Source organism: Agelaius tricolor, unplaced genomic scaffold, assembly GCF_023055355.1.
Source record: "Agelaius tricolor isolate 1412-34295 unplaced genomic scaffold, bAgeTri1.0.p SCAF_10, whole genome shotgun sequence".
Classification (NCBI taxonomy): domain Eukaryota; kingdom Metazoa; phylum Chordata; class Aves; order Passeriformes; family Icteridae; genus Agelaius; species Agelaius tricolor.
Genome location: NW_027269270.1, coordinates 25,135,516 through 25,154,435, shown reverse-complemented (window position 1 = coordinate 25,154,435; position 18,920 = coordinate 25,135,516). Strand labels below are relative to the sequence as shown.

The window sequence follows — 18,920 nt, the reverse complement described above, 5'->3', positions numbered from 1 at the left end:
TTCCCAAGCAGGGCTCTGCTCCACAAATAGCCCTGTGAATTCCTTATGTAGTATGTGGCTACTGGTCTTGAGGAAAGGGCAGTAACATCTGGCATGGAATATGTTATATTCACCAACTGAAAAATGAAGCTGCTACTTGACCAGCATCTGACTAAAGCAGCTCAGTTCCACTTGGCTTCTCTTCTTATGGGGAAAGATAATGAATTCGTACAGATCACTAACTCATTTCTGCAGTTTGAATTTTTAAAGGTATCAAAATTAGGCGTATTGTTAGAATGTCTGGTGCTTTTTTTTCCCTTTACAATCTTATTTTCTTAAACCACAATCATCCTTTTGATTCTCGTTCTTCTCTTTTCATGCCATCTGGCTTTGGGGAAGACAGAGGTCCACTCTTCCTTGCATGGGCTATTGAGGTTGTCAGTAATTATGATTTGGTTGGCTGGAAGCTAATATGGTTATTTGTTTAGTTCATCCCCTCTGCAGGTTGCTAGCAATGGGACAGTAAGCTACCCTTGTCAGGAAACAGCCAAACACAGCCTCATGCGTACAACTAACTCAGCTGAAACCCCTTTATTGCTTGCAAAGGGCTGTTCCCTCACAGGTAACCATTCTAAGAGTGCAACAAACCAGCGTGGAATTGGAACTCTGAGATCTTATTCCCCAAAAGAGCAAGGGGCACTCCTGTACTGCCCATGCTCCTGAGATGCTGAGCAAGGATGAAGCTTGCTCAGTGCCTTGCAGGATCAGGGTTATAAATGTTTGCACTGCACCAGTGGATGTGCCTCTGATGGACTGCCTGGTGATGCCCATGGGGTCTAAAGAACCAGGTACAGAGACAGTTCTTGTGTCTCCCTGACAAACAGGACCTTCACTGCAGGTTCCAAGATCAAGAGTGAAAATGCAGAACTGTCTCCTGGTGCAGTGATGGTTTTGTGAGCAAACACAGTTTGGGAAGGAACTTCTCAGCCTTTGAGTCTAGAGCCTTGCCTCTGCACATCATCATGTCCTGCCATTCCATTCCTATTTGCTTTTAGTCATAAAAAAGGAGTGATAAAAAGTTAAATGAAAGAGAGGAAATGAAAACTGGGAGAGTAAGCACAACCTGGCAGATGAAAGGAGCAGAGGTCTTTGTTGTAAATATTTTGAATGAGTTTTGTGGCTCTTGGTACAAAATGGCATTTTTATGTGTCTTCTGTCTGGTAGTAAGAATGGGAAGAGGCTATAGTAATTCTTTCTTTCCTTTGGTCTGTCAAAGCCTAACCTCTTGGGTCTGGTTCCATTGATTTGATGATTCATTTTCAGTCTAAAGTTTTAACTTTCAGGGAAAAATGACCAAAAGATGAGGTTGTCTAGACCCAGAGCAAATTAAAGTGGGAATGAAAAACTTTTTAAATACAGATGTTTAAGCTTTAATGAAGATTCTGAAAGAAGATGTCATTCAGGACATTACGAAAAAATGGATCTTGGGCAGCATTAGCATACTGGAAGCAGAAGCCCTTTTACAGCACATACCATTAGTGAAGGCTCAGCACACTGGCTGTCAAAGACCATATGAAAACTCTTTTGAGTCTTAGGTAAGAGTTTCCATTGACTTTAGTGATAGTGTCCCTGTTGCAGAGTCTTAATCCTTTGTGTTATCCCAGATCACTGCTGTAGAAATGATTGCAACAGCCAACAGCAGGGAGGCTTACAGCTCCCAAACAGCTGGCAGCAGGTGAGCTCTTAGGAGCAAAATCTTATTTTCATGCAAATGACCTTAGTAAGTGAGAATGAGGAACTGGAGAAAAAAAACACCTTGAATAGGAGACACAAATGGAATTGTTTTTCAATTGAACTTTTCAGTGTATGCCTTTATGCCTCACACAAGGCATTTATTGTGAGGCAATGAATTAAAATGAATCACTATTGATAGTAATGCCCTATCAAAATAAATCCAACCTCTTAGATAACTGTCAGGAGGTTCCAAGTCCTAACTGAATGTGAGATTACTAGATGGCCAGAGGGAAACAGGGCATGGGCCATGTGGTGTCATCATCATCATCATCATCTTACTTTCACAAGCATCTCACTTAGTAGGATTTCATTAACTATGTCATTAGCAGTAAGAGAGTCAGTGTTAACCTGCTATGCTCAGGTAGTCTTCTGGGATAATGGGTTCCCTCTACCCCTGGGAATTGTGGTGGGAGACAACAGAATAGTGTCTCATTAGTTCCTTGAGTCATTCCCAGCCTGCTACTGAGGAGGCTTAAGTAAAATGTTCCCTTTATGTACAATATAAAACCCGGGCAACTGAGCCAGTGGCAGAAGTCCCATTGCCTTTGAAACATCAGAATTTCATTGTTGTATGTAAACTCCTTTGTATCTTATTTCACAGTATTTACATACTGCCCTGCAAGACTGTGGCCTCTGTGAGATTTTTCAGCAGTATCATAATACAAAATGGTATTTACATGTAAACATTTCAATTTATTTTGTGTTATGAGCACAGGGAAATGCTGTGATATCTTTGCATTTTCCACACCATGGTGCCTGATCTACTAAGAATGACAGTGTACTTCTGAAACATTTTGATTTGGGTATGCATGTGTGCTTGCATATATTTGTCTTTTGGTATGTGTTTCCTGATGTGGTTTTACCTTTTAATGACATAAACAGGGATGTATATATATTCCAAAGATACTGTAAGGATATAAATTAGGATGGCTTTTGAAGTGTTCACTGGAAGTATTTGCCAGAAATGTCATTTTCTTGCGTTACATACATTGTAATGCTTTTCCTGCCTAAAAAGGGGGAAAAATGGGCAAAATTTTGCCTAAGTAGATAAATTTCTCCTCACCCCTAAGTGTATCGCTGTCAGCTGATATAACAGGTTTCTCACCAGAGCTGAGGCAGATGAGTGTGCTCTGAGTCCTGAAGGGAGGCAGACAGCATAGCTATTTTGTTTTTAGATTTCAAATGGTTTTAAAGGCCTGCCATGAGATGAGAAGTCCCAGGCTGTGATGGTTGTTAAATTACAGAGTGTGTGTTCTGACAGCCCAGCAGAGCCCGGGCTGGGTACAGGAACTCATTACACCCCAGATGCAGCACACAGGGCTGGCTGCAGCTCCCAGCCAACAGGTGCCATGCCAGTATTTCCCAGTGCCCATCACCATGGCCTGCCATGCCAGCATTTCCCAGTGCCCATCACCATGGCCTGCCATGCCAGCATTTCCCAGTGCCCATCACCAGGGTCTGCCATGCCAGCATTTCCCAGTGCCCACCACCAGGGTCTGCCATGCCAGCATTTCCCAGTGCCCATCAGCAGGGCCTGCCATGCCAGCATTTCCCAGTGCCCATCACCATGGCCTGCCATGCCAGCATTTCCCAGTGCCCATCACCAGGGTCTGCCATGCCAGCATTTCCCAGTGCCCACCACCAGGGTCTGCCATGCCAGCATTTCCCAGTGCCCATCAGCAGGGCCTGCCATGCCAGCATTTCCCAGTGCCCATCCCCAGGCCCCTGGCAGCCGTGCAGCTCGGTTGCTGATGGCCGTCAGCTGGGGGTCACGGCAGTGGCAGGGGAGTGCAGGCTGTGATTCAGTGAGAGCTCTGTGAGGGATCCAGAGCCGGCTGCTCCCAGCCAAGAGCAGCCCATTAGCTCCATGACATACATTATGGCAGTGCCAGCAGAGTGGTCAGTGCCTAGCTGGGCTATGCTTCAGCCTGCAGAGTGGCTGAGGGCTGCATCACAGAACATATGGAGATTATTTCCTGAATTTATGCAGCACATGTTTTCCTATAAATTAAATTCAGAGAAAATGTGTATCATAATAGGGTGATGCTCACAACAGCCTTCCCCGTTATGAATTACAATGACCTCTCTCAACTCGCTGGGTGCCCAGTGAAATGGCTTCATGCAATTGGGAACAATAGTGTATGTGGTGTCAGGGTCTGAACAATAGTGGATGTGGTGTCAGGGTCTGAAAGCCTGACCAAAAGGCTCTCTGAAGAAAAGCAGGACCTTCCCCCCCGCCCCCCCACCGTCCACTGCTTCTCTTTTTCTACCTTTTAGAAACTGCCCTGTTTCCTCCTGAGGTGCCAAGTTGTCACCTCAGAGTGTGGCAGATGCCCCAGGATGTGCTCAGTGTTGAACTGGGTGCTGTCCTTGCTGAGGGGCTGCTGTACAGCAAAGGCAGCTCTGGATGTGGCAGCAGCCCCCCTTGGTGAGTGAGGGTGGTGTGGGTTGCCAAAACAGCAGGACAGGGGTCTTTAGCCAAAGTAATGAGCAAAGCAGCACGTGTCCCTTCTGTGTCCTTGGACTGAGGATCTCAAGACATTTTCTAGGTAAATATTTGATGTTCTGTTGCCTGGGGCTGGGGTAAAATCATCTTTGCCTTTCCTTGGGTGTGCTGAAGCAACTGAAGGAAAAATACAGTAGAGACAGTCATTGTAACTACCTTCCTAAGCATGAAAAAGAAGTTTTGTTCCTTACAACTCTGTGTGTGAAATCTTTAGCAGAGGAAATGTAGGAGCGGAGCAAACTGGAAACTCATAATTAAAATATAAATGTGTCTGTGTATAGATATATATAAAGCAATGGGTACCAGACATCAAAGCAATCTGGGGTTTGCTTTGGGACAAATCACTGTGGAGTCAGTACAGACTAATAGAGTGTTCTCAGCTGTGTGTGAGGGACTTGCTTTTTCATTTGCAGCTGATTACAGGCTAATAGGATTTCAAAGATTTCTGGGAGGGAACAGTTCACATCTCATTGCATTTGGGGGGGGGTTTGATGTTTCGTTAATCATACTGATACCTTGCCTTAGATTACATTTTATTACTCTCCTGTTTAGCTTCTCAAACTGAATCTTTCCCCTGGTCCCTTGCTGCTGTCTAATTGTCAGTTTTCAAGTCATTTGGGATTTTTTGAAAGATCTTATCGGCCTTTTGTGTGACGAAGAGAATGGATCATAGGGATTAAAAATAGTGTTGTGAATATTTTTAGGTTTAGTCCTCTCTTTGTCTTTCACTAATACATGCATGATGTGACTTGTACCTTTATATTTTCTTAATGAAAATTAACAATTTGAAAGCAACTCATGGGAAAGACCAATACAGCTGAATTTTATTGGTACAGACTACTTCTGTGACTGATCTTCACTGTTAAGTGACAGTAATAGCCCTAGATATTTTTGTTTAGCAGCTCACATGTTGGGAACACACACTTAGCCTGTAAATATGGATTCAGGAGGAAAATGAATACAGCAGTGTTCAAAGCAGCCAAAAGCTTAGAAATAATGTTCTGCTGTGACTTTTCCAAACTGACATCTTGATGCTGGGATTATAAATGAAACCATTGTTCCAGCAGAGACCAAGACTAATAGAAAGCCTTTATTACCAGTCCATTGGCTAATTCTGCTTGTCTAACCCCTTCGGATGGACACAGTGTCAGAAAACATAGTCACAGAGGTCGCTTTGTGTGAGATTTGGCCTGCTGTGTGATTACATGGGGCTCAAAGATATCTCAATGACAAGTGTTCTTTGACTAAAATTTGTAAAGTCATTTTCTTTCCCTAGACCTTGGAGAAGAGTGAAGTGATTTTTAATCTACAGCTTCTATGAGTGATATTTGCTTTGTGTCCTATCACCCTCCTATCCATTTTTCCCCCCCTTCCAAGCAGGTAAACCTCTGCTTAAAGAAATTGTTTCTTCTGCTGAGCCTCAGTGCGGTTGACAGCTGTCACATACAAGGACTATACTTGAATACATGTCTTTGGAGCTAGACAGTCTTAAAGGGCTTTAATCTTTTGTCTTTGCACATGCAGGGAATGCCTGGGAGCCAGAGACCCTTACTGTGGCTGGGATAGCAAGCAGAAGCGATGCACCACCATTGAGGACAGCTCCAACATGAGCCTCTGGACCCAAAATATTACTGAGTGCCCAGTAAGTGGAAGCAGTGGAAGCATTTTATATATACTGATGTGTGTATGTGTAGAAGGGAGAAGGGAAGGGGGGTGTGTGGCAGCCTGAAGAGGTCTGGCTGTTCTAATTTGACTCCAGCAGACCTGAGACCAAATCTACATGATATTGCAAAGATATGGCCTTTTTTCCTGGTTCTGGTCTCCAAGAGATACAAATAGAAAATAACTGCCTCTTCTTGAATCAGTTTGAGTTGCCTCTCCAGCTCCCTTCCCAGCCACCCACCCTTCTCTGATGACAATATCCAGTTCCTGGCTGTGATCCCCAGAAGCTGTCTGGCTGAGTATAATTCCTGCTGCTTGAACTGTACCTCCAAGATGGCTGGGAATGAAAAAGCAGTCTTGTTAAATAAATTGAGGGTGGAGGAGAAATTGTCATTAATGCTCATTGTTATTATCTAACGTCAATTAGCATGTTAATACTGCTAAGTCCAGTAGATAGGGAGAGAGGACTGGATGGGTTATATCTTCAGTACGCTATTTCTGTCTGGAGGTGCTGGGATGTTTATTCCCCTTATCTTCCTTACTCGGAAGATATTTTCACAGGAAATATTAGTCATTACTTCAATCCATCCTCAGCTTGGCAGGCTTGAGTTTTTCACTGCTAGATTCAGAGGCTTGTGTGTTTATAACCCTCCTGTGCTGAACTGGGATGCAGTGCTTCTTGATTGCCCATGCTGTTATCTCATCCTGCTTAATGCCTGTGTCTGTTGATAGGTGTGTGAGGTGTTAATCCTCTAGTTTGAACATGTCTGCTGTGGTGCACACTAGGGAACAAACTACTCCAGGTCATTGTTTCAAGGTCATAAAAATCCAGCACAGAATATTCAGGAGCTTTGACTGCTCTTGGGGTGCATTTTACATTTGTTTTAAAATTCCATTGTGTCTATTTTCTGTGTAGATGCTCCTATTCTGTTACATATGTCAGCCTTGTGCTCTTTGACTGACAGGCTGCCAAGCTGTTTAAAATCCACATGCAAGTGCTTCCTTTTCCTTTAACCCCTGCCACTCACTGGAACGAATTCACACTGACATGGAGTGGGATGGCTCATTTAAACACCTGCATCAGCAATATACAAGTATTTCCTTCTATTCAGTGCAGGACAAAGGTCATGGACAACAGAAGCAAGGGCCTAGAACAGCATGTGCAGATGAGCACTGAAAGGGAAGGGGAATGTAGTGACCCAATGCCAAACTTCATTCCTGCAAAAGACCTGTCTGTGAGTTTAGTTGGATGAGTTACTCTCATAAGAAGTCCTGGCTTTTCCCACCCTACTTTTCTGGGCTGAGCACCAGGCACTCAGCTGTGCTGGTACAGCTGTATGTGAGATCACAGTCAAGTGTGAAATGGTGTAGATTAAAAGCACCCCTCCCAAATAAACTTTTCCTAACCCAGTAATGTCAGTGAGTTCTTCTGCAGCCTAGCCCACAAACAGATGTCCTGGCACAGCTGAGAGACTGGCATTCAGCAACTTTTAAAGCCAGAACTGGCATATTATTGAATTATATCCTACATGGGCCAGGCATTTGTATGAGTCAACCACAACACTGACACAACTTGACTGCTGCTCTTGTGCAAACAGACTTGTTCAGAGCTAGTCTGAACATCTTTGTACAGAACTACTTTGTGCCACAGATCCCCACTCTCCAGCTTTAATATTAAGGGACTATAGATGGAGGCTTAATCATGCAGTGTTAACATAATACATGGGGTAATGGTTACTGTATGGTATTACTAGATAACATCCAGAATCTCCTAAGGGTTACTGAGATTGCAGTCTCAACCATTTTAACATTAAGAAATGGTAGCACACAAATCCCACAAGCTAAACTGCTCTTCCATGTATGTGCCCATAGTTTACCAGGGAGTCCTGATACAGGATTGTACCTGCTTTCTTGGGAGAAGGGAGTGAGGTGCGCTTTGATTTCAGAAAAACAGATGCATCCTATTTTGTGGTATCTTACTGATGCCAACATGAGCCACCAGCAGGAAAGGAACTTTAGCTTTAGCTGATAAACTGTTAGTCAAGCTCATGGTGTCACTGTTAAGGGTGGTTGGCAAGTCAGGAATTGAGTATTCCCAGTAAAGTGTACCATCCTCCTTATCCTGAGCCAAACAATGATCTTCCTTCCAGGTTTTCATCCCAGTCCCATTCTGTGTTTCCAGCAAACCCCTATCTTACTCATATTGCATCTGTTCCATGCTACCTCATTTTCTTGCTATCCGTGGCAGTTTCCCCACTCTGTTTTTGGGTGTCTTGTACCCTTCTGTCAATTCACATGGACTCAGCTGCTCAGAGCTGCAGTGCTCAGGGTGATCCTACTATGGCCCACACTGAAGCATCTCCTGTGCACAGAAGAGTCTTTGGGTGCTGGGATTAAAATCTATGAATCTCTGAAAACTGAATTTTCCCCATGTCCTAATGATTTTATACTCTGAACAGTTTTGAATGGCTTTTCATGGGAATTGCAAAAAGGTGTTACAAGGACATGAAGTTCAGTTCCTTGCTCTGAACACTAGTTTGTTTCAAGGAAAATATTGCAACTTATGGACAGCATTTTCCTCTAAATTTGATTTTATAAATGGCTTAAGCAGTTTGACTGAAACTTTGCAAGAATTTTCAGCTTTCATCAAACAGCTAACGTGGCAACTTCCAGATTAAGTAATTAAAGCTTGGCAAAATTATGAGCAGTTGATATCTGAATCCGAGATAAAGAATAGATGAATTGAAAGAACAAGGAATGCTTCCAGTCTTACCTGTAATATCAGAATAAACATGGAAAATATCCTGGTAGCAGAGATTAGGAGTGGTCAGTCTGAATTTTTAGATCCTGCACTTGAGCTTTTAGATTCTACAAGGAAGAAAGAAAAATATTAGGCCTTTGGTGTGAGTATGGCAGTTTATAAAAGACAAGAATTCCAGAAATGGCAATATTGTCAGGTGAGAGAAGGTCATTTGATCAGATGTGTTTTTATAGATGTCCTCTCTGCCTGATGGTCTTCAAAGGATTTGCCTTGTAAAGGTATTCCTGAAAAAGATCAGTGCATATGGGTTTTTATCCCACTTCCTAAGTTTACTCTTTTGAAGATATTTTTGTGGATTTAAAGATAGAATGATAATCCATATGTAATTTCTTAAGTATAAACTTCCCACACTCACAGTGTGACATGTTTATAAATCTCAGCATTTTGGTTATGGTTGCTTATTTGTTTAATTTTTGGGTTGTTTCCCAGTATCACTTATGAGCCAATGATTATTTGCTAGCTTTTTTTTTTTAATTGATGCCATGGGCCACATCATCCCATTGATTTCAGAACAGAACTCTCTGCTGGAATCGGCAAGGCTTTCTGGCTCAAAAATGAATAGAAATGATCCAATACTTGGATTATGACTTTTCTAAGGCAGGAGGAAAAATGAGATAAAAATCTAGTATTAAATACCTCAAAGTACTTATTTTGATTCCCCCCCTCCAACCTCTAGAAACCCAACTGTATTGATTTTTAAACAATGTTTAAAACAGCAAATTCAACAACAACAAAGCTCAGTGATCTCCTCTGTGGGCATCTTGCCTTGTAACCTTCAGCCCAGAGCAAATTTTTACAACTACATGATAATCTATTGCAAACAAAGGCTTACAGCAGATGCCTGAAACCCCCAGCTGGAGCCTGAGGAGTGCAGTATCAGATCTAAATTGCTTCCATGCCACTGCTGCATAGTTTTGATGCTGCTGTAGATGGGTGAGAGGGGAAGATGACAACCCACCAGAGGTACATTCGGAGTGTTTAACGTAGTGCCAATCTTGGAGAATTAGCACAGAGCAGCATGTTTCAGAGGATGAATGCTGGAAAGCACTCTTCCCATGGCTGTGGTTGGCTCCCTGCATGGCTGCTGAGCAGGCTCACAGCCCCTCCGTGCCTTGGTTTACTTGTCTGTAAAGCAGGGACAATCATTCCCCCCTGGGGCAGCCCAGGGGACTGATCCTGCTGGCAGCAGGGCTCAGTGGAGCATGGCACTGTGGGGTTTGTCAGGGTAGCTGGCTCAGATCTGGGGCCAGGGCTGCTTGCCAGGGGCCCAGCCTCTTCCTGCCTTCACCCTTCGTTGTGTGAAACACTGAGGCCAAACCCAGTTTTGCCTTTGCCAGAGGCTTTACCAAAGCTGCTGAGCACCCCACCACCGCATGGGTCACCCCACAGGCATGGGCTGCTTGCAGGCAGCCACCATCTGTACCATCTGCCTGCAAGGCCTGGCACTTTGGGATGGGGCATGGGATGGGGAGCATGGACAGAGCCAGCAGGGCAGAAGTGCATCATGGTGCTGTGCTCTTACAAGGGGGTATCTGTAGGCAGGCAGGGCCAGCACCAATCCCTTTCTGCATCTCGTTTCTCAAGTCAGTAGCAGAGGGGATGCCAGGACAGGGGTGCTCAGGGAAGCTTTCAAGACATGGTCTTGGGCTGCAGGATTTTGCAGAGTGGGCACAAGAAGGCAGTAGTGGCCAGGAGGGATTCCAGGAGAAGCAAGTAGCTCACATCCTCTCCAGACAGCCTTGGGGGCAAGCAACCCCAAGGGCCCCAGCAATCTGGTCTCCAAGCCCTCAGCTTAAGGCTCCCCTAGAAGCACTGGTTAAGCAAATGGAGAGCAAACTCTGACACCCTCTCTACCGGAGAGTTGTCACCAGCCCTGAAACAGTTCTGTTTCTCAGGCTCTTGGTCTGCCAGCACTACTGTATTTTTCCCTCACTACAGCATGCAGGAAGCTGTCAAGTCCCAGACTGTTCAGAGCTGTGCAGGCATGAAGCAAAGGGTAGAGGGAACAGATAGCAGGATGGTCTGGTCTATAAATTGTCTTGAGATGAATTCTTAACTCTGTAGGTGACTATGTGACCCTCAGCATTAATGCTAGTCACCATCATGTCCACTTTTTGTTCTTCAGCCATTTAGGCTGTGCCTCACTTTAGAAAGGGAAACAGTTTTTACTGCAGGTTTGGGCAGCACCAACTCAGTGAGGCCTCTCAGCTGGTCACTATGGTTATAGGAACACTAACTTGGAAAATACTCTGCAGGAAGCCCTGCAGAGGCTGGAATATGATGGAGTGGGGTCAGTCAGTACTGGCCACAGTGTTGCTTGAAAGGCTGAATCTGTGCAGTGTGGAACAGGGAGCGTGGTGTTTGTGTGGTGTGGCAGATGGATGTTGCTCCTGGTGTGGTGCTGGCTGGGTCGGCTCGGTGCCTGTGTGCACATGTTAGGTATGCAGCATGGAATTTGGAGGGTAAATACTGATGTGGCATTGTCTGAAAACAACCCTCTGTTTTGAATCCTGCTCGCAAGCACAGACAGCTCCCATCTAAGATGCATCCTAATCCCCCCGGCAGCTTTGTTTGGCATTTCTATTGTGGGCCCCTCTCCAGAAATGTAAACTTGCTATTAATGACTTTTTTTTTTCTCTTAAAATTAGGTGAAAAACCTGACAACAAATGGAAGATTGGGGCCTTGGTCCCCATGGCAACTGTGTGAGCACTCAGATGGGGACAGTACAGGCTCCTGTATGTGTAGGTCACGTTCATGTGACAGCCCTCGTCCTCGCTGTGGAGGTCGCAGCTGTGAAGGGGCCAGGATTGAGGTTGCAAATTGTTCAAGGTACCTCAGCATCTTTGTGCTTCTCAAGAGAGCAAGAGATGTGTGTGTGCACAGCTTAGCTCCTTCCTTGTGACCATGTCATTGTATCCCAGCCAGTGTGAGGTGTGTGAGGTCCAGCTTGAAGTTAGTGGAAAATGTAGAAGCCCAAGCGCTCTGAGCAAAGGGCCCTCAGGCAAAGATCTTTGGAAACCCCAAATTACTGTACACTATACTGTGCCTTGGTTTCCTTCAGCTGTAAAGTGAGTAGTCACCCATCAGGAGGAGGTGAGTAAGGCAGAGGTAGTTGTCAGCCAGCTGAACAGCAGACTAAAAAAATCAACAAGCCCATAACTTTTCAGAGTTTGGGTTCCAAGACCACTTTGCCAACACCAAGCAGAGCTCCTCCAGAGCAACACTTGTAAGGACAGGGCTGAGCCTAGCTCCAGGCAGGGCTTGTTTGCCTTGTTCTGTGAGTCTGTGACCTGTCTGCAGCACAGGCTGTCTGCTGTGCAGGTGAGAGCAGCTCCTCATCCTCTGGCTCATCCTCTGGCAGCCAGCAGGTGCGGGAGGTGACTGCCAGGATGGTGCTGGAGCAGCACAGGCAGCTCAGCTGGGGCCAAAGCACTGCCTGCCCACAGGAGCCTGAAGCTCAGCTCTGGCAGTATGGAAGCTAAATGTCCTCCTGGAGAGTGCCCAAACATAGCCATGGTGTTTGTGTCTGTGGTGCCCCATCACCCTCAGACCACATCACGTCATGACTCAAGGGAGGATGATGCAGTAGTGTAAGCACTATTTAATCACGGTGGGGGCAGACAGGATTTTGGTAAATATTGGGTCAATATAGTTTTTATCTACTTTATCTCCTCCATAAACATTCATTCCATTAAGGACAGCTGCCTCTTGACTCATCCCTGGAGATCAGTGCTGACCTTGGCACCAAAAATTCAGCAACACTCATGTTTTAATTGGCATTTTCCCTTCCAGTTATGAACTGTGTTGCCCAAAAGGTGTGCAGTCATTCCTACCCCTGTGCTGCCACTGTGGGCTGAGCAAAGCCTTTCCCAAGCAGGCTTTTTCTGTCAGTGGTAAATGGAAAACATGCCAGTGGGATGGATTTCTCAGCACTGCTCTGATGCCTCTTAAGGCAGGAACAGCTTCTAAGAAGGGGATGAAAAACAGATTATTCAATCTTAAGACATACAAAAACAGCATGGTTTGAAAAATAGGGACATCTGGTCATCTTACATCCGCTTCAGCCCTCAAATTTCCTTTAATTGACTTCATATGGCATTGAGATTTCTTTCTGCAAAGAGGGAGTAGGATGTTTACAGATGAGTTCTATTAAAAAGCTGGAGATATGAAAGTGGAAGGTATCTTTCTTTCTGTTAAAAATCCTGAAACACAAATGGATGTTGAGAATTGTTGGGGTTTTGAGGATTTCTTTAGTAGAAGTTACTTGCCCTTTTTGCAGCAGTAACAGCAACCTTCCATTTGATTTTTTTTTTTCATGATTTTACATATAATGATTCTTTTGGGTTAAAGAGTGGGGAGGTAGTAGGTAGTTTAAAACATGGCAGAATAATATGGAATAGTAGGATTTTTATATGAGTGGATTTCTTGTTCTTTGACTTTGTTTGTGGTGGGTGAGGGGAAGGGAGAGAGGGAGAAGGATGAGAGAACAAGAAGAGGAGGGGGAAAAGATCTAAAAGGGTTCTGAAATAAAGCTGCCAAGAACAGGCAAGAGTTGATAAAAAATACAAAAACTGTGAAGGGCAATGTGGGTTTTAACTTTCATCCTCTGCCCTGATTGGTGCTATGCCAGAAAATACTTCTTGCCAGCAGTGTTATTAGTTCAGTAAATGCTTTGAAAATTAACATCTGTTTTCAAGCTTAGCTTTCAAGAGTCAGAGAGCACCTGAGTTGTTTTTTGAGTAGATTTTTTAGAAAGGTTTTTCTTTATAAAAAAACACACCCAGGGAAAGATATTTTTTGGCTTAAGGCACTGAAGTGTCAAGATTAGGCAGTTTTATAAGAATGAGCATTACCACTGGCTTCATATGAAATGAAACCTGCCGCACAGAATGGATGAGATATGGTTCCTCCTCTCCTGCTTCAAGGTCCAGTGCTGCCAAATCAGAGGAAGGTGAGCTTTAATAGATGCAAGATTTTAAAGATGAAAATGTTGGCCTCTGTGTAAGCACATGTTTAGGCACCTGCACGTGCTCAGCCTCTCACAGGAGCTTTGCCAATGTCTCCAGCGCTGAGGTGTGAACTAGGCAGTTTTACATCACACTGGCTTCAGGCTGTGTTACCACTGTTCAGCAGAGATGTGATCGCTCATTAAACCATGAAACTTGATCCTGCCTCTGAGCTCTTAATTGCCTCTGGTTTCTACAGATTTAAGGTCACACTACAGTGACGTCTGCAGGCGGCCATGAAAGCTAGAGGCAATTATTGTTATTTTTAATGAAATCTGAGATTTCCACTTAATAGGATTCAATGCTGAAGGCTTTAGGAAAACACAAGATATTATGAGGTTTGTGATAAAAACATGGGAGCTGGCAGTGGTGTTGCTGTAAAAGATTTAAACCATCAGTACCTACTGAATTACCAGAGGGTAGGTTTTTTACATCCTTCAGCACAACTGGCATTCATGATCCTTAAAACCAGAACTCTTTGTGCAGAAGAGTTTGGAACATACAACTTTGGGATAAGCCAGTAGGTCAGAAGAGCAGGGTTATGATACATGGGGAAGATGATGGGGAATAGTCAATGAAAATTACACTAACCACACTATCACCCAGTAAATCCTAGGAGACATTTTCAAAATTATTCAGCATTGGCTTAGTTGTCTTCCTTTACAATTCCTAGAGACTTCAAAGGAGGAAAGTTAGGCCACTGATAGGCACTTTTGAAGCTCCCTTTTAAAAAACTCCCCCAATACAAAGACTGGTTGAAATGAATGATCTATTCTACCATGAATTCAACACTTTTCCCATAGTGTGTTCTCTCTCACCCTTTTTGCTAGAAATGGCGCTTGGACGCCGTGGTCTTCCTGGGCCCCATGCAGCACCTCCTGTGGGATTGGCTTCCAGGTCCGGCAGCGCTCCTGCAGCAATCCCGCTCCACGGTACGGGGGCAGGGTCTGCGTTGGACAGAGCAGGGAGGAAAGGTAAGGGCTGTCCATGATGCTGTGTGTTCATTCCTGGGGCTGTAGTGGTGCTAGGAAGGCACATTGAGGCTGCTGGGCTCAAAGTGCAGAGCGGAAGCAGTCCTGGAGCATGGGAGGGATGCGGCTGTGTACATGCATGGACACCCTCTTTCAGTGAGCCTGTGAACATCAGACACTTCAGAGCTGCCCTCACTCCCAAGCAGGACCCTTCAGACCTCTGCAAGTATTCCTGTCCCAGACAGAGGGCTGACCTCCTCCCCAAAGGCTGAAGCTGTGCCTGCTGTTGGCACTGTAGAGTTTATGGACACAGTTACTCCGTTCTGATCCATCCCTGGAGTGGCAGCTGAGTATGTGCAGCTCACTGCCAGTTGCACCATTTCCAAATCTCTATTACTTGTGCTGATGCTCTAAAAGCAGTTCAAGGCAAAATAAGCTTAACTCACAGATTCAGGCTTGAGTTTTTGCAGGGTATGATATCAGAAAAACATCTTTTTCCCCCTCTAAACTATGAAAATTTCACACAAAATTACTAAAAACCTAGAACTTTCTGAACCTACAGAGCCATCTGCACTATATCCCTTCTTCAAGCTTGGCCCCTCATGAAATACATGCTTCAAGGCATCCCAACTTCCTTCCAGGCCTGACATTTCATTAAAGGTCACCTGTACTTGGCAATAGGCTGTTGCTTGTCCCTTGAGTGGTCACTAAGACATATGTCTCTGCATTTCTCAGAATAAAAAGAGCAATTCATTTAACTTCCATGTTTCAAGACATTTTAATGTTTGGTTTGATTTGTGTCCATTCACAATAGTCCTTTTTGGGTTTAAAGACTAGACTACCTCTGAGTCAGTTGCAGTTCTATCTGATTAAATTTGAGAACAATATTGATTAAAAAGATGAACAAAATCACAGTTACTTTTGACACAGAACATGAAATAGCATTCACTTAGGGCCTGCCTTTAGATGCACATAGGATCCAGTTGCAAACTCTAGCTTGTTAGGGCTAAGGCAGCAGTAAAAGCCAGAATGTGTAAAAAGAAGATTGTGAGGTGTTTAGTACCTGCTATTAGTGACAGATCACTGTTGAGTTGTCTTCCTACCAGTCATCCCATTTAGAATATTTGCTATCCACTGTCTCTTTGTGACACTTGGGCATCAGTTTATGAGCTCTTTTGTGGACTCAGTGTTTCTGGAAAAGTTTTGAGACAGAGCACTTCAGAAAACCTGATCTCAGCCATTTACTCCAATGAGCTCAGCCTGATTAACCATTCCCATTTGGTACAAAGGCTACATTCCTCTTCACGGACAGGAATATTGCTAATCTGATGTTGTGTCAGCCACTGCTGGCTCTGTGCATGCATCAGTTGTGCCCAAATGCAGTGTGCAGTCTTGCATCCCACACCATTTCCTCCCTTGGATGTGCTGACATGGAGTTTTTTTAAGCAATGCACTTTCTTCTCTCAGATTCTGTAATGAGAACAATCCATGTCCATTACCGATTTTTTGGTCTTCCTGGGGACCCTGGAATAAATGTAGCGTGAATTGTGGTGGAGGGATTCATTCAAGGCAGAGGTCCTGTGAAAATGGAAACACATGTCCAGGCTGTGCTGTGGTATGTATTATTTACTGACATTGCATGAGGGGCACCTATTGACAGTAGCATTGGGGAATGTGGTATTTAGCTTCTCTCTCCATTGTGGTTTTATTTCTCAAGCAAGAAGAAAATGCTATCCTCAGTTTTTTTCTGCAGAGGATGCTGAAATGAACTTGGAAACAGAGGGGTGGCAGATTTAGGGACAAACTTGTGTACAATGCTCTTCCTTAGGCCTCTGTAGGCTGATATCAAGTCCTTTACCTGAAAGCTCTAGACATGTTCTTTTCTTCTGTCCCACTCCCAAGGATGATCCTGTTGAGTCAAGGAGGCCACACAAACATCAAAAATGAGTTGCACTGTTACACTTGAGTAAACTACAGGTCCAACAGCCCATTTGCTCTCTTTACTTTCCCATTGCTGTTCCGACAGCTGTTTCATGCAGCCATTTTAATTGGTTGTGTGGGGCTTCATTTTGGTGTAAGCAAGTTTGATCTGGAACCTCCCATTTCTTACCAAGATATTTGGCATTTACAGTAGAATCATGAAGTCCTGAAGCATTACATTTCTTCCCCTCTACCAGAACAGGGTTGTTTATTTAGTTAATTTAAATCAAGAACACAAATGTTTCTCGCTGGAATTCTTCCCATTAGTGATGAGAATTGTAAAACCCTCGAATCTCCCCATTCCCAGCCAGCCAGAATGCTGTCTGTGCTCAATGGCTGCTGTAGACCAAGGATGGAAAATGGTTCACAACCTTCACTAGAGAGTTTGAAAAGCCAACCAAACAAAAATAGCTGTAAAATATCTACTCTAAACCCTACTATTAAAAATAAAATTATAAACTTTCAAGGAATAGACCTTACTGACATTTTGTCCTCTTGAGGCTTCTCTAGGCTGACCTGAGAAGAGCATCTCAGGGTCAGAGCAGAAAGCTTGTTTGCTGTTATTATTATCTCTTGCCTGAATTATTCTCCTGCCGATAATGAACCAGGCTGTTGAAGCCCCACAGGACTTTGAGTCAGCAAAGAAACACAAACCTGAGGGAGACATAAAAATAGCAAGCACAGTTTACCCTTGAGGTCCACCTATGTAGCACACTGCCTCCATAATCACCACATTTTGTTCCTGTGAGGTCAGATAAGGTGGATGGGGATTGTTTGAGATCCAGAGAGTACCCCTGTTATTTTCTGAAGTGTAAATAAGCCTCTGCCAGTTAGGCTGCTGCTGTTTAATAAGTAAGGAAGGAGTGATTTTCCTTCTTGGCAGGAATACAAGACCTGCAACCCGGAGAGCTGCCCAGAGGTGCGCAGGAACACCCCCTGGACCCCGTGGATGCCTGTCAACATCACCCAGAACGGGGCCCGCCAGGAGCAGCGCTTCCGCTACACGTGCCGGGCCCAGCTGTCCGACCCCCACGAGCTGCAGTTCGGGAGGAAGAAAACCGAGAGTCGCTTCTGCCCCAACGATGGCTCCGCAGTGTGTGACACTGACTGTACGTCCTGCCAGCTCACAGGGACCGAGGGGCAGGCCTGGGTGGGGTGGTGGAAGGGGGATGCTCTTGGAACAACAAGCCCCTGACTGTGGCTGCAGTTGTGTCGACATGTATGACTGGTGTCACTGCAGAGTGGCAGGGATGGGGAGTGCCCCGTGACACGGATATACAGACATGAGCTCTGTGCTTATGGCATTGTATAGATTTGTTCTTGCTCCTGCTAGGCTGCCCCAAAGATAACAGGCGAGTAATGAGGGTGTAAAGAAGAGAAGAGCTGTTCTCAGGACAGCGTGTCTTTTCTTTCTCCCCTTGCACACTGTCACTCAGGTTGTTCCCTGCAGGACTGCTGTGATGCAAGGCAGCATCTTGAGGGCACAGCCTGGACTGCCACAATTTGCTGCCCAGGGAGGTGATTTATCAAGGTTACCAGCAGACTCAGCTTGTATGCGTACGAATTTCTTTTTCTGTCTAGTTTAGCTGTAGCTCTGGGGAAAAAAAACCCTCTTGCCAAGGGCTTTCAACAGAAACTATTCTGCATGGCACATAGATCCTGATTTTATTAATGAGCTGAGCCCCTTTTTAAAAGCTCAACAAATGATTAATTTGTGATCCTATGGTATCTTGTTTGTTTTCCTTGAAGCTCTTGTTGATGACCTCCTCAAGACTGGTAAGACCTCTGCACGGATTATCAATGGGGGCTGGTCCTTTTGGGGGGCCTGGTCTTCCTGCTCCAGGGATTGTGAGCTGGGCTTTAGAATCAGGAAGAGAACATGCACAAACCCTGAACCTAAAAATGGTGGCTTGCCCTGTGTGGGGTCAGCGATGGAGTACCAAGACTGCAATCCTCACCCCTGCCCAGGTAACCATGATCATCTTCCTGCATGAAATTCAGAGGTGTTTTCCTAAATCTTAGTGGTAGAGCAACAACAACCACAAAATCAGTATTTCTAAGCTGCCTTCTTTTTTTCTTTTATTTTTAATTTGGGGGACTTTTCCTTATGTTTTTTAAAGTTATTGTAATGACCCACATATGTTATCTTTAGTGCTGACTTAGGTTTCACCTTGGCTCAGAGGGTAACACAGCCACATCC

The 18,920-nt window shown here is 44.6% G+C and overlaps 1 protein-coding gene across 6 annotated transcripts in view; it reads left to right on the top strand.

Moving 5' to 3' along the window:
* SEMA5B (semaphorin 5B) overlaps positions 1–18,920 on the top strand; it is a 264,183-nt gene that overhangs the window by 220,104 nt on the left and 25,159 nt on the right. For all 6 annotated transcript variants that reach the window (XM_071435281.1, XM_071435279.1, XM_071435280.1 and 3 more), the window contains 6 exons: positions 5,804–5,921; positions 11,411–11,592; positions 14,600–14,743; positions 16,208–16,355; positions 17,604–17,829; positions 18,470–18,688. In XM_071435281.1, coding sequence (XP_071291382.1) covers positions 5,804–5,921; positions 11,411–11,592; positions 14,600–14,743; positions 16,208–16,355; positions 17,604–17,829; positions 18,470–18,688 — 1,037 coding nt within the window. The remainder of the gene's footprint in view (positions 1–5,803; positions 5,922–11,410; positions 11,593–14,599; positions 14,744–16,207; positions 16,356–17,603; positions 17,830–18,469; positions 18,689–18,920) is intronic.